The sequence below is a fragment of the Nipponia nippon genome, unplaced genomic scaffold, assembly GCF_047370975.1.
Source record: "Nipponia nippon isolate SJK-2023a ecotype South Korea unplaced genomic scaffold, ASM4737097v1 scaffold_42, whole genome shotgun sequence".
Lineage (NCBI taxonomy): Eukaryota > Metazoa > Chordata > Aves > Pelecaniformes > Threskiornithidae > Nipponia > Nipponia nippon.
Window position 1 is genome coordinate 500,802 of NW_028262361.1, and position 15,382 is coordinate 516,183.

Genomic DNA, 15,382 nt, shown 5'->3' on the forward strand with positions numbered 1-15,382 from the left:
CCCCCGGGGAGGGGGGGAACCCCCCCAGGGGATGGGGGGGGGGGCTGGCACCCTGGGGGGGGGTCTCCCCAGCGCCCCCCCCGGGGGTCCCGCCCAAGCATTCACAGTTATGTACAGAAACGCCGGCGCGTACAAAAATAAAAGCTCTGCACGACCCCCCCCGCCGGGCCCCCCCCCCCGCCGCTACAAGGCCACAGGCCAGGCCTGACCACCCCCCCCCCAAATTTTGGGGGGGGGGGTCAGAGGCCCCCCAACACCCCCCAGCACCATTGCACACCCCCCGGCCGTGCCCCCCCCCCAAATGAAGGGAGACCCCAGCCCCGATGCTACAGTACAGTGTTCAGAAATGGGGGACCCCCCCCCCAAAAAAAAAAAAAAAAAAAAAAGCTGTTTTGGGGGCTGCCCCCCCCCGGCCCCCCCCACCCCCCCCCCGCTCGGATTTGGGGGGGGGGCACCTCGTTATTGCTTCACCTCTAGTGGGGATTTGGGGGGGGGAGACCCCCCCCCCAGTATGGCCTGGACCCTCACCCTGCACAGACCCCAGCGGGTTTGGGGGGCCCTTCCTTGGGGGGGGGGGGACAGGAGAGCCCCCCAATAGAGAGAGGTCCCCCCAGGAGAGCTGGGGGCAATTGGGGGGGCAATTGGGGAGGGGGGCAATTTGGGGGGGGTAATTTGGGGAGGGGGGCAAACCCAGCGATCCCTGTGCAAAAAGGGGGGGCGAGCGGAAGACTTTGGGGGGGGGGTAACGTGCGCCCCAAACTGGGGGGGCCTCCCTGTGCCCCCCCCCAGGCCTCATCCCCCCCCCCCAGCCCCCAAATTGCCCCCCCCGGGTCCCTCCTCCCTCCAGATAAATGGCTTTTGGGTGACAGACGGGGGGGCGGGGAGCCCCCCAACCCCCCCCAGTTTATTGGGGGGGGGGGGTCTGTCCCCGTTCCCTTTTTTTTTCCCCCGGGGGGGGCCATTTTCTCTCTTTTTTTGTCTTTTCGAGTTTTTTAAAAAATACAATAAAAATTCCCCCTCCCCCCCGCCCCCCAACTTAAAACCGCCTGAAAAGGAAAATAAAATAAATCTGAGTTCTGCTCCCCCCCCCCCCCCCCAAAAATAATCTACAAGGCGGGGGGGTCACCACTCCCCGACCGCGTCCCCCCCCCCCCGAGTCCGTTCCGCTCTTCCTCCTCCTCCTCCTCCTCGGGGGGTCTCCGGGGGGCTGCTCCGGGGGGGTGACGTAGGGTTGATGGGGGGGTCCCGGGGGGTGGCAGGGCGGGGGGGTCCCCCGAGCGCTGGGTTCCTGCCCCCCCTCCTCATCCTCCTCCAGCGTCAGGTCGAAGTGGAAGCGGTGCTGGGGGGGGGAGGCGGCGGCGGCCGGGGGGGGCGAGGGGCTGTGGGGGACGCGGCTGTGGTACCAGTCCCGGTTTTCCTCCAGCGTCTCCAGGATCTCCTGCGCGTCCGGATGCACCAGGTCGGCCCAGGTCTCCCACAGCGGGTGCACGATGTAGTCGATGAAGCCCACCTGGGGAGGGGACGCGTTGGGGACACGCGGGGGGGGACGGACGGGACGACGACATCAGGCCCGGGAGCTGGGGGTGTCGCTGCATCCCCCCCACCCCGGCGTCACCGGGGGTCCCCGACACCAGCGGGTGGCCGAGGACGTTGTGCGGGGGCAGGCTGGCCCCGTGGGCTGCCCGTGCTTGGGGACACCCAGCTGGGGACATGGGGGTGGCACTGGGGGTCCCTGTCCCCAGGGGAAGCTCAGTTGGGGACATGGGGGTGGCACTGGGGGTCCCTGTCCCCAGGGGACACCCAGCTGGGGACATGGGGGTGGCACCGAGGGTCCCTGTCCCCATTTGGTACCCAAGGATGCTGTGCAGGGACATGGGGGTGGCACGGAGGGTCCCTGTCCCCAAGGGATGCCCAGCTGGGGACATCGGCGTGGCACCAGGGGTCCCTGTCCCCAAGGGATGCCCAGCTGGGACATGGGGGTGGCACTGAGGGTCCCTGTCGCTGTGGGATGCTCAGCTGGGGACATCGGCGTGGCACCGAGGGTCTCTGTCCCCAGGGGATGCCCAGCTGGGGACATCGGTGTGGCACCAGGGGTCCCTGTCCCCACGGGATGCCCAGCTGGGGACATGGGGGTGGCACCGAGGGTCCCTGTCCCCAAGGGATGCCCAGCTGGGGACATCAGGGTGGCACGGAGGGTCCCTGTCCCCAAGGGATGCCCAGCTGGGGACATGGGGGTGGCACGGAGGGTCCCTGTCCCCAGGGGATGCCCAGCTGGGGACATCAGGGTGGCACGGAGGGTCCCTGTCCCCAAGGGATGCCCAGCTGGGGACATGGGGGTGGCACGGAGGGTCCCTGTCCCCAAGGGATGCCCAGCTGGGGACATCAGGGTGGCACGGAGGGTCCCTGTCCCCAAGGGATGCCCAGCTGGGGACATGGGGGTGGCACGGAGGGTCCCTGTCCCCAGGGGATGCCCAGCTGGGGACATCAGGGTGGCACGGAGGGTCCCTGTCCCCAAGGGATGCCCAGCTGGGGACATGGGGGTGGCACGGAGGGTCCCTGTCCCCAGGGGATGCCCAGCTGGGGACATGGGGGTGGCACGGAGGGTCCCTGTCCCCAGGGGATGCCCAGCTGGGGACATGGGGGTGGCACTGAGGGTCCCTGTCGCTGTGGGATGCTCAGCTGGGGACATGGGGGTGGCACCAAGGGTCCCTGTCCCCACGCCTCTGCACGTGGCCGCCCACGTGGGGCCACCCCGTCCCCCTGGCTCCCCCCGTGTCCCCCCGCTGTCCCCGCACCTGGGACTTCTCGACGGAGGCGGTGTGCTTGTCGCACATGGGGCTGATCTCCATTCCCCGCTCCCGCTCCCTGTCTCCCTGCCGGAAAAACTCCTCCATGATCCGCTCCGTCCACTGCCGGTAGAGCGCCAGCGGCTTCGTCGGGTTGCTCAGGTCGGCGCAGTGCACCATGTTCCTCAGGACCTGCCGGGATCCCCCCGCGCCATCGGGTCAGCCGCCCCCGGGCCCCCCCCGGCCCCCCCCCGCGCCCCCCACCCCAAAAACCTGGATCCTGTCCGTGTAGTTGTCCAGCAGCAGCACCCCGGAGCTCGTCACCTTCTTGGTCTCCACCATCGTCTTCAGGTCGGCCAAGAGGCTCATGTGCTTGGACATGTCGGTGGCCAGGACCTGGTGGCAAAGGGGGGGTCAGGATGCGTCCCCTCCCCCAGAATCGTGGAACCGTTTGGGTTGGAAAAGGCCTTTCGGATCCCCGAGTCCCGTCGCTAAGCTAAAGCCACCACCTCCGCCCCAAACCAGGGCCCCGAGCGCCGCGTCTGCGGGGCTTTGCGATCCCCCCCGGGGCGGGGACTCGGCCCCTGCCCTGGGCAGCCTGGGCCAGCGCTCGACAGCCCTTTGGGCGCAGGAATCCTTCCCGAGATCCCACCTCAGCCCAGGTCCCATCCAGGACCTATTCCTTCTCCTGTCGCTTCTTCGTTGGCAAAGAGCCCGACCCCCCCGGCCTCAGCCTCCCTTCAGGCAGCCGTGGAGAGCGCCCAGGGCTGCCCTCAGCCTCCCCCTCTCCAGGCGGAGCCCCCCAGCTCCCCCGGCCGCTCCTCCCGAGCCCCCCAGCCCCTTCCCCTCCCGCTCCAGCCCCTTCCCCAGCCTCGCTGCCCTTCTCCGGCCGCGCTCCAGCCCCTCCGCCTCCTTCTTGGAGCCGGGGGCCCAAGGCTGAACACAGCGTCCCAGCTGCGGCCTCCCCAGGGGGACGGTCCCTTCCCCGGCCCGCTGGCCACGCCGCTCCCGACACAAGCCAGGACGCTGGTGGCCCCTTTGGCCACCTGGGCACGCTGCCGGCTCCCATCCAGCCGCCTGCCGACCACCAGCCCCAGGTCCTCTTCCACCAGGAGCTCTCCAGTCACTGCATCCCCCCCGACGTCACCGGGGGTCCCCGACACCAGCGGGTGGCCGAGGACGTTGTGCGGGGGCAGGCTGGCCCCGTGGGCTGCCCGTGCTTGGGGACACCCAGCTGGGGACATGGGGGTGGCACTGGGGGTCCCTGTCCCCAGGGGAAGCTCAGTTGGGGACATGGGGGTGGCACCGAGGGTCCCTGTCCCCAGGGGATGCTCAGTTGGGGACACCATGGTGGCACCGAGGGTCCCTGTCCCCATCTGGTACCCAAGGATGCTGTGCAGGGACATGGGGGTGGCACCGAGGGTCCCTGTCCCCAGGGGATGCCCAGTTGGGGACACCATGGTGGCACCGAGGGTCCCTGTCCCCAGGGGATGCCCAGTTGGGGACACCATGGTGGCACCGAGGGTCCCTGTCCCCATCTGGTACCCAAGGATGCTGTGCAGGGACATGGGGGTGGCACCAAGGGTCCCTGTCCCCAGGGGATGCCCATGCTTGGGGACACCCAGTTGGGGCCACCAGGGAGCCACCCAGGGTCCCCGTCCCCACGCCTCTGCCTCCTCCCCGCGCCCGCAGCGTGGCCGGGGGTCGGCGGCACCCACGCGCAGGACCCGGCGCTGAGCCCTGCTGGCCCCGGGCCCACGGCTGCGGCCTGGCCAGGCCCCAGGGCAGAGCCTCCCTGCCCTCGCAGCCCAACGCTCCCGCAAACCTCGGGGGCGCGAATCCCCTCGCCGCGGACTCCATCATCGATAACGGCGTTAAACAGAGCTGGCCCCAGTACGGAGCCCTGGGGACGCCACTGGTGACCGGCCGCCCACTGGGTTTGACTCCGTTCACCGCCGTTCGGTGGGCTCGGCCGCCCAGCCGGGCTTTTTACCCCGCCAAGCGTTCGCCCGCCCGCGCCCCGAGCAGCCGGTTTCTCCGGGAGAGCACCGCGGGCTCCGAAGCCCAACGCCCACAGCCCCTGCGCGTCACCCCGCCACGGAACGGGGGGCTCGGGGGGGCGGGGGGGGGGTCCTACCATGTCGATGACCATTTTGCGGAGGGTTTGGCGCTGGCGCTTGCTGAGGTTCTGGAAAATGTCGCAGTTTTCCTCCTGCAGCAGCTTGAAGCCCACGGCCAAGTGGTGGTTCTCCAGCACCGACTCGTCGTTGTACATCAGCGCCAGCTCCGAGTCTGGGGGGGGGGGGGACGGGGGGACGGAGTGAGGGGACCCCCCCCGGGCGTGCGAGGCCGCGGGCGTGCGAGGCCGCGATCTGCGGGGCGGGAGGGCGGGCGAGGCGGCGGGCGGGAGCAGGACGGGGCGTGCGAGACGGCGCGCGCGCGCGCGCAAAATGACGTGCGTGTGCAAAATGACGTGCGTGTGCAAGACAGCGGGCGTGTGCAAAATGACACGCGTGTGCAAGACAGCGGGCGTGTGCAAGACAGCGGGCGTGCGCAAGACAGCGTGCATGTGCAAAATGACATGCATGTGCAAGACAACAGGAGTGTGCAAGACGGTGCACGTGTGCAAGACAGCATGCATGTGCAAAATGACATGCATGCAAGATAATGGCCGTGTGCAAGACAGCGCACGTGCGCAAGACAGCGTGCATGTGCAAAATCACATGCGCGTGCAAGACGACAGGCGTGTGCAAGGCTGCGTGTGTGCAAGGTGATGTGTGTGTGCGAAATGGCAGGCATGTGCAAAATGACAGGCATGTGCAAGACAACGGGCATGTACAAGGCAATGGGCACGTGCAAGATGGTGCACACATCCAAAGTGACGTGCGTGCGCAAGACAACAGGCGTGTGCAAGACAACGGGCGTGTGCAAGACAATGGGCGTGTGCAAGACTGCGTGTGTGCAAGATGACATGCGTGTGCAAGACGACAGGCATGTGCAAGACAGTGCATGTGTGCAAGACTGCACATGGACAAAATGACATGTGTGTGCAAGATGGTGCATGTGTGCAAGACAGCGTGTGTGCGCAAAATATGTGTGTGCAAGATGATGGGCACATGCAAGATGATGTGTGTGTGCAAGACTGCATGTGCAAGATGACACACGTGTGCAAGATGACGGGCGTATGCAAGGTGGTGCATGTGTGCAAGACGCGTGCGTGCAAGACTGTGTGTGCAAGACGATGGGCATGTGCGAGACGGTGCACACGTGCAAGCCGACACGTAGGCAAGATGATACACGCGTGCAAGACAGCGTGGGCGTGCAAGATGACACATGCGTGCAAGACAGCGCGTGTGCAAGACAGCGTGCATGCACCGGATGGGATGCGCCTGCAAGGCGGCTCATGCACGCAAGACACACGCAGCACAGCATGTGCGTGCAAGAGGCCGCGCGCGTGCAAGAGGCCGCGCGCGTGCAAGGCCCGCCCCAGTGGGCCGCACTCACTGGTGTTGATGAGGAACTGGTTGGAGACGCCGGGGTGGTCGACGTCGTGGATGGCGGCGGCGAAGAGGGCTGCCAGGATCTCCAGGTCGGTGAACACCGCCTGCGGCACCGGGCGCCCTCAGCACCCGCCCCGGCACCCCAAAACCCCCCCGGGCTCCCGGCTGGGGGGACCCCAAAAGCTGGGGACCCCCAGACCTCGGGACCGCGGCGGTTGGGGTCCCGGCACCTGGAGGTCCTGGCAGCTGGGGACCCCGGCGGACGGGGACCCCGATACTCAGGGACCCCAGCACCCAGGGATCCCCCAGGACCTCAGCACCCCAATATTTCAGCATCCCGGCACCCAGGGACCCCAATGTCTTGGGACCGTGGCGTTCAGGGACCCCAACATCTGGGGACCCCGGCATTTGGGGACCCCAACATCTCAGGAGCCAAATATCGGGGGACCCCAGCACCTTGAGACCATGGAATTTGGGGACCCCAACATCTTGGAACCCCAATAGCTGGGGACCCGGACATGTGGGGACCCCAACATCTGGGGACCCCATCACCCGGTGTCCCCAGCACCCCAAGACCCCCCCCTCACCCCCAGATGCCCCCCACCAACCACCCCAGCCCTCTCCACAACCCCCCCTTGACCAAACCCCCGTCACCCAACCCCTCCACCCACCCCAGAGGGGTTCCCCCACCCTGTGAGGGGTCCCCCCACCCCATGAAGGGTCCCTTCACCCCGCTACAGGTCCCCCCACCCTGCGACGGGTCCCCACCACCCCATGAAGGGATCCCCCACCCCATGAAGGGTCCCCCCACGCTGTGATGGGTCCCCCCATGCTGTGACGGGTCCCCCCACCCCACGATGGGTCCCCTCACCCCGTGACGGGTCCCACCACCCCATGAAGGGTCCCCCCACCCTGCAAAGGGTCCCCCCACCCCGCGATGGGTCCCCCCATGCTGTGACGGGCCCCCCCACCCTGCAAAGGGTCCCCCCACCCCGCGATGGGTCCCCCCATGCTGTGACGGGTCCCCCCACCCTGCAAAGGGTCCCCCCACCCCGCGATGGGTCCCCCCATGCTGTGACGGGTCCCCCCCCCCTGCAAAGGGTCCCCCCACCCTGCGATGGGTCCCACCACCCTGCGATGGGTCCCCCCACCCTGCAATGGGTCCCACCACCCTGCGATGGGTCCCCCCACCCCACGATGGGTCCCCCCACCCTGCAAAGGGTCCCCCCACCCTATGAAGGATCCCCCCACCCTGCGATGGGTCCCACCACCCTGCAAAGGGTCTCCCCATGCTGTGATGGCTCCCACCACCCCACAATGGGTCCCCCCACCCCATGACGGGTCCCCCCCCCCTGCGACGGGCCCCCCCACCCCACGATGGGTCCCCCCACCCCGTGACGGGTTCCCACCACCCTGCAAAGGGTCTCCCCATGCTGTGATGGGTCCCACCACCCCACGATGGGTCCCACCACCCCGTGAAGGGTCCCCCCACCCCGCGACGGGTCCCCCCACCCCGCGACGCGCCGGGGGCTCACGTCGAGGGCGGGGGTGGCCAGCAGGACGTGGGTGGACTGCATGACGTCGGCGGCGTGCAGGCTGTTGTGGTAGGCGACGTCGGCGTGGTAGTGGTCCTCCAAGGTCAAGGTGTAGGTCAGCAGCGTCTCCACCGGGATCTTGAAGGTCTTCACCAGCTCCCGCTCCTGCTCGGGGCGGGGGGGGGATTTGGGGGGGTGCTCGCCCCCCCCCCCAGGGGATCCAGGGGTGGGGGAGTTTAGGGGAATGGGGGGTGGGGGGGTGATGGGGGGGGTTGGGGTGGGATGGGGGGGCTGGGGGGTGATGGGGGGTCGGGGGGTGATGGGAGGGTTTAGGGGGTGATGGGGGGTTTGGGGTGGGATGGGGGGTTGGGGGGGTGATGGGGGGGTTGGGGGGTTTGGGGGGATTTTGGGGGGATTGAGGTGGTTTGGGGTGGGATGAGGGGGGTTGGGGGAGTGATGGGGGGTTTGGGGCAGGATGGGGGGTTGGGGGGGAATAGGGGGGTTTGGGGTGGGATGGGGGGTTGGGGGGTTTAGGGGGAGTTGGGGGGGATAAGGGGGGTTGGGGGGTTTAGGGGGAACGAGGGGGGTTGAGGGGGATAAGGGGGTTTGGGGGGGATGGGGGGTGAGGGGGATGGGGGTTGGAGGGGTTTAGGGGGGCATGAGGGGGGTTGAGGGGGGTTTAGGGGGGATGAGGGGGTTTAGGGGGGATGGGGGGTTTGGGGGGGATGAGGGGGTTTGGGGGGTTCAGGGGGGACGGGGGGTGTGGGGGGGTGAGGGGGTCTCCGTACCTGGAATATCGTGTACATGATGCAGCTGAGCGAGCGGTTGTTGGAGAACTCGGAGACGCGGAAGATGTTCAGCCCCCACTTGTTGAGGTTGTCGAGCTCCTGGGGGGGTGCAGGGGGGGTGGGCACAGCTCAGCCCCCCCCCCCCCGCGTTCCCAGACCCCCCCCAATCCCAGTGAACCCCCTCACCTTGCCCAGCAGCTCTTCCCGGTCGGTTTTGACTCCGAAGCGGGGGACGCTGGAGCAGCCGGGGCTGGAGCCGGGGGGCAGCTTCTTCACCCCACTGATCTGCCCCATGGGGGGGGGCTGCCGCCGCTTCTTCTCCCGCTCCTTGGGGCCGGGGGCCGGGATCTCCACCTCGTGCTGCTTGTCTGGGGCGGGGGGAGCCAGGGACGGCTCGGGGGGCACGGCCACGCCGTGGGAGCCCCCCGGCGCGCGAGGGAGCGAGGGGGGGCGCGGGGGGGCGAGAAGGGGGGGCGGGGGGGGGGGCGTGTGCAAGGGGGGTGCGTGCGAGGGGTGCGGGTGCAAGGGATGCATCCCCTGGGTGCAAGGGATGTGCGTGCAAGGGATGCACGCTAAGGATGCATGTGCAAGGGATGCGTGTGCAAGGGATGCATCCCATGGGTGCAAGGGGGGTGCTTGTGCAAGGGATGCGGGTGCAAGGGATGCATCCTGTGGGTGCAAGGGAGGTGCGTGCAAGGGATGAATGAAAAGGATGCATGTGTATGGGATGTGTGTGCAAGGGATGCGTGTGCAAGGGATGCGTGTGCAAGGGATGCATGCAAAGGACGTGTGTGTATGGGATGCGTGCGCAAGGGACGTGCACGCAAGGGATGGGCAGGCGTCCCTGGGGGTCCCTGGAGGGCTGGTGGGGGTCCCTGGGGGTCCCTGGAGGGCTGGTGGGGGTCCCTGGGGGCTGGCAGTGTCCCTGGGGGTCCCTGGGGGTCCCTGGAGGGCTGGTGGGGGTCCCTGGGGGCTGGCAGTGTCCCTGGGGGTCCCTGGGGGTCCCTGGAGGGCTGGTGGGGGTCCCTGGGAGCCCTCAGGGGACTGACGAGGGTCCTGGGTGTCCCTGAGGGGGTCGCGGGGGTCCCTGGGGGTTCCTGAGGGGCTGGTGGGGGTCCTTGGGGGTTCTCAGGGGACTGGCGAGGGTCCTGGGTGTCCCTGAGGGGGTGGCGGGGGTCCCTGGAGGTCCCTGTGAGGCTGGCCAGGGTCCCTGGGGGTCCCTGGGGGTCTCTGAGGGGCTGGCAGGGGTCCGGAGGGTCCCTGGGGGTCCCTGGGGGTCTGGTGGGGGTCCCTGAGGGGCTGGCGGGGGTCTGGGGGTGCCGGGGGTGCCGGGGCGGCGGGGGCTCACCGAGGAAGGTGCTGGAGATGTACTCGGAGACCTGGTTGCCGGAGCGGCTCATCTCGGAGAGGTGCGTCAGCTCCCGGTTCAGCATCCTCTTGAACTGGGGGGGCCGGGGGTGAGGGACCCCCCGCATGGCCCCCGGGACCCCCCGCATCGCCCCCCGCCCCCGGGACCCCCCCAGCTCCGGGTCCGACCCCTGGAGAGGGACGAAGACCCCGAGGGGAATGGGGGGTCCCAGCCTGGCCAGGCCACCCCCGTCCTGTTGGCCCCAGGGGACAGGGATGGGGACAGGGATGGGACTGGGATGGGATGGGGACAGGGTGGGACTGGGATGGGATGGGGACAGGGATGGGATGGGACTGGGATGGGGACAGGGATGGGATGGGATGGGACCGGGATGGGATGGGACTGGGATGGGGACAGGGATGGGATGGGACTGGGATGGGACTGGGATGGGGACGGGACTGGGATGGGGACAGGGATGGGATGGGACTGGGATGGGACGGGACTGGGATGGGGACAGGGATGGGACGGAGATGGGGACAGCAATGGGGATGGGGATGGGAACAAGGATGGGGACAAGGACAAGGATGGGGACAAGGGTGGGGACAGGGATGTGACGGGATGGCGATGGGGGCAAAGATGGACAAGAAGGGGATGAGGAAGGGGACGGGGATGGGGACAGGGATGGGGACAGGGATGGGGACTGGGAGATGGGGACTGGGACAAGGGGACAATGGGAAGGGGCCAGGGACGGGGCCAGGGACAGGACAGGGCCAGCACAGCTTTACAGCCCCCGTGGCGCTGGGGGGGACACACACTGGTGGCACTGGGAGGGGACACTGGGAGCCGCCAGCGCTTCCAGCCGCTGTCCCGGCCCCGAGGCCCCCCCCCCCCCCCCCCAGCCAGGGGCACCCATGGGCGCCCCCCCCGGGGTGCTGCGGTAGCGGGGGGGGGGCGGCCGCCCCATGTCCCCTGAGTCCCCGCTGTCCTTGAGCGGGGCCCGGATGCTGCCCCCCCCAGTGACTCATCCCCCGGCTGGGGGGCGGGGGGGGCCGGGGGGGCCAGGCCCGTGTCGTCCCCCCCCGGGCCCCCAGGCTCAGCGAGGCCGGGGGTCCCCACCTCTGTCACCCCCACACCCCGGGGGGACCCAGGCGTCCGGGCCCCGCCACCCTGGGGACCCCTCCAGCACTCGGGGACCCCCCCCAACCCCCCAGACCCCATTGCCCCCCCTAAAGCCCCCAGACTCCACTGCCCCCCCTCGAGGGAGGTGCTGGCCCCGCCCCCCCAGTCCGGGGGGGGCCCGATCCGGGGCGAGGGGTGGGGGCTGCTGCCCCCCCCCATTTACCCCAGCCCCCCCCCATTGCCCCCAACACTGGGGGGGGGGGGGAGAGCATCACTGCATCCCTCCCTCATCAGCCAATCAGGAGCCTCCGCCCAATCTCCATGGCAACCGCAGTCTCCGTAGCAACTGCCCCATCCCCGTCCCTGCGGGGGGGGGGGGGGGGTTTAACCCCTGCTGTGCCACGGCGGGGGGGGGGTCCTCCAGCCCCCCCCATCCCCCGGGAACCCCCTCAACGTGTCATGAGTTTGCCGGGTCTCTGCGTGACGGCGCAGCCCCCCCCCCCAAGCCACAAATTGAGGGGGGGGGGGTCCCCCAGGCCACAAATTGTGGCGGGGAGTCCCCCCAAACACAGCCCCCCCCCCCACGGAGCCATGCATGCCCACCGCCCCCCCCAACCCCCCCAAAGCGGGGGGTCACCGTGCAGGGAAGCGGGGGGCGACCCCCGGGGCTGGCTCGGGGGGGTCCCGCCGTGACATTGGGGGGGGGGGGAAGGTCGAGCGGGCCCCCCCGCGCCCCCTTACCTGGTCCCACCAGGCCACCAGCCAGGGCTGGGCGCAGGTCTCGCAGAAAAAATCCACCAAGGGCATTTTCCAGCCGGGGGGGGGGGGGGCGGCCGGGGGCTCTGGACCCCCCCCGCCACCCCGAGGGAACCGGGGGGCCCCTGCTTAGCGGGGGGGGGGGCCCCCCTTCCCTCTCCGAGCACCCCCCCCCTACCCGCAGCCTCCTAAGGGCCGGGGGAGGCGATGGGGAGCGGGGGGGCCCTGGGCATGGTGGGACCGGGGGGGGGGAGCAGGGGCCCCCCCTCGGGGTCGGGAGGGCACCGCCACCCCCCCCCCCCCCGGCCCCGTCCCCGGCCGGGGGGTCCCCCCCATCGCCCCCCCTCTTTGCTCCAGAGGCTGAACCCCCTCCCCCGGGGTCCTGCAGCCCCCCCGGGGGTGCTGGGGGGTCAGTGGGTGCCCATGGGGGGTGGGGAGGGCGCGGGGGGCGGGGTGGAGAGGATGGGGGGGCCAAGGGGGGCGGGGGGAGCGGGGGGGAGCAGGGATGCGGGAGGATGCGGGAGGATGCGGGGGGGGGGGGGCGAGGGGGTCCCGGGGGTCGCGGGGGTCGCGGGGGGTCTCGGCGTGCCGGGGGGGGCCGGGGGATCCCGGGGGGTCTCGGCGGGCCGGGGGGTCCCGTCGGGGCTGCGGAGGCCGCGGAGCTGCGGGCGGGGGGGGGGCGCACGCCTGCGCGGGGCTGCGGGGCCCCGCCCCGCCCCCCCCCGGCCCTGCCCACGCCCCCCCCCCCCCCGGCCACGGTCACGGCCACGGCCACGGCCCCGCCGCAGCGCCGGGCGGAGGGGGCGGAGGGGGCGGGGGGGCCCCGGTGTTCGGGCGGGGGGGGGGGCGCTGCTGGGGTCCCCATGTTTCGGGGCCCCCCCCACTGCGGCCGGGACCCCCCCCTGCGGCGGGGACCCCCACGAGTGACCCCGCGTGGGGATGGGGACCCCCAGGACCCCCCCAACGGGCCGGAGACCCCCCCAGACCCCGCAAAGGGCCAGGGCCCCCCCAGGGCCCCCCCCCCGGACCCCCAGCCCCCCCCCGCGGGGCGGGGACCCCCCCGGGGTGGCACGGGGGGGGTGACAGGTGCACGGGGATGCGGGGACACGGCGGGGGGGGGGGGGGGGCACGATCCTGCACCCAGACCCACGGCACCGGCACCGGCCGCCACCGCCACAACCACAGCCACCGGCCCTGGCACCGCCGGCATCACCAACACCGTGACACAGCCGCTGCCACCGGCACCGCCACCACTGGCACAACCGGCACTGTCACCACCAACAGCCACCGGCACAACCGCTGGCACCGCTGTCAGTGCCACCAACACCCTGACACAGCCGCTGCCAGCAACCACCGACACAACTGCCACCATTGGCACTGCCACCACCAGCACAACCGGCACTGCCACCACCACCAGCCACCGGCACAACCGCTGGCACCACTGTCGGTGCCACCAACTCTCCTGCCACAGCCGTTGCAACCAGCACTGCCACTGCCGACAGCCACCGCCACAATCGCCACCACCGGTACTGCCGCCACTGGCACAACCGGCACTGCCACTCCTGACAGCCACCGCCACAATCGCCACCACCGGCACTGCCACAGGACCGCGGTAGAGCTGGGGTCCTGTCCCTGTCCCCACGGCACAGCTGGGTCCTGTCCCCATCCCTGTCCCCACGGCACAACCGGGGTCTTGTCCCCAAATCCATGGCAGAGCTGGGGTCCTGACCCCGTCCCTGTCCCCATGTCACAGCAGAGTCCATCCCTGTCCCCGTGTCACAGCTGGGTCCCATCCCTGTCCCCATCCCTGTCCCTGTGTCACAGCGGGGTCCCATCCCAGTCCCCATTCCCGTCCCCGTGTCACAGCGGGGTCCCTTTCCCTTCCCCATCCCCATCTCACAACGGGGTCCCATCCCTGTCCCCATCCCGGTCCCCGTGTCACAGCAGGGTCCCATCCCTGTCCCCATCCCTGCCCCCGTGTCACAGCGGGGTCCATCCCTGTCCCCATGTCACAGCTGAGTCCCATCCCAGTCCCCATCCTTGTCCCCGTGTCACAGCAGGGTCCTGTCCCCATCCCCGTCTCAGTCCCCATGTCACGGTGGGGTCCATCCCTGTCCCCATCCTGGTCCCTGTGTCACAGCGGGGTCCCATCCCAGTCCCCGTGTCATGGTGGGATCCATCCCGGTCCCCGTGTCATGGCGGGCCCCGTCCCAGTCCCCGTGTCATGGTGGGATCCATCCCGGTCCCCGTGTCATGGCGGGCCCCGTCCCAGTCCCCGTGTCACAGCTGGGTCCCATCCCGGTCCCCGTGTCACGGCGGGGTCCATCCCAGTCCCCATGTCACAGCTGGGTCCCATCCCAGTCCCCGTGTCACGGCGGGTCCCATCCCGGTCCCCGTGTCACGGCGGGGTCCATCCCGGTCCCTGTGTCACAGCTGGGTCCCATCCCAGTCCCTGTGTCACGGCGGGTCCCATCCCGGTCCCCGTGTCACAGCTGGGTCCCATCCCGGTCCCCGTGTCATGGCGGGTCCCATCCCGGTCCCCGTGTCACAGCTGGGTCCCATCCCGGTCCCTGTGTCACGGCGGGTCCCATCCCGGTCCCCGTGTCACAGCGGGGTCCCATCCCAGTCCCCGTGTCACAGCTGGGTCCCATCCCGGTCCCCGTGTCACGGCGGGGTCCATCCCAGTCCCCATGTCACAGCTGGGTCCCATCCCAGTCCCCGTGTCACGGCGGGTCCCATCCCGGTCCCTGTGTCACAGCTGGGTCCCATCCCAGTCCCCATGTCACGGCGGGGTCCCATCCCGGTCCCTGTGTCACAGCTGGGTCCCATCCCAGTCCCCGTGTCACGGCGGGGTCCATCCCGGTCCCTGTGTCACAGCTGGGTCCCATCCCAGTCCCCGTGTCACGGCGGGTCCCATCCCAGTCCCCATGTCACGGCGGGTCCCATCCCGGTCCCCATGTCACGGCGGGGTCCCATCCCGGTCCCCGTGTCACGGCGGGTGCATCCCAGTCCCCATGTCACAGCTGGGTCCCATCCCAGTCCCCGTGTCACGGCGGGGTCCCATCCCGGTCCCCGTGTCACGGCAGGGTCCATCCCGGTCCCTGTGTCACGGCAGGGTCCATCCCGGTCCCTGTGTCACAGCTGGGTCCCATCCCAGTCCCCGTGTCACGGCGGGGTCCATCCCGGTCCCTGTGTCACAGCTGGGTCCCATCCCGGTCCCTGTGTCACGGCGGGTCCCATCCCGGTCCCCGTGTCACAGCTGGGTCCCATCCCAGTCCCCGTGTCACGGCGGGTCCCATCCCAGTCCCCATGTCACGGCGGGTCCCATCCCGGTCCCCATGTCACGGCGGGGTCCCATCCCGGTCCCCGTGTCATGGCGGGTGCATCCCAGTCCCCATGTCACAGCTGGGTCCCATCCCAGTCCCCATGTCACGGCGGGGTCCCATCCCAGTCCCCATGTCACAGCTGGGTCCCATCCCAGTCCCCGTGTCACGGCGGGGTCCCATCCCAGTCCCCGTGTCACGGCGGGTCCCATCCCGGTCCCCGTGTC

General features: G+C 70.2%; 1 protein-coding gene across 1 annotated transcript in view; it reads right to left on the reverse strand.

Annotated features, from left to right (window-relative positions):
* Positions 1-524: 524 nt before the first annotated feature.
* PDE4A (phosphodiesterase 4A) overlaps positions 525-15,382 on the reverse strand; it is a 28,589-nt gene continuing 13,731 nt past the window's right edge. Inside the window, exons 8-17 of the mRNA XM_087777908.1 lie at positions 9,958-10,051; positions 8,796-8,977; positions 8,610-8,708; positions 7,822-7,986; positions 6,291-6,390; positions 4,924-5,078; positions 3,060-3,182; positions 2,796-2,978; positions 1,127-1,510; positions 525-563 (exon numbers count right to left, since the gene is read on the reverse strand). Of these exons, the coding sequence (XP_087634034.1) occupies positions 525-563; positions 1,127-1,510; positions 2,796-2,978; positions 3,060-3,182; positions 4,924-5,078; positions 6,291-6,390; positions 7,822-7,986; positions 8,610-8,708; positions 8,796-8,977; positions 9,958-10,051 (1,524 nt within the window). The remainder of the gene's footprint in view (positions 564-1,126; positions 1,511-2,795; positions 2,979-3,059; positions 3,183-4,923; positions 5,079-6,290; positions 6,391-7,821; positions 7,987-8,609; positions 8,709-8,795; positions 8,978-9,957; positions 10,052-15,382) is intronic.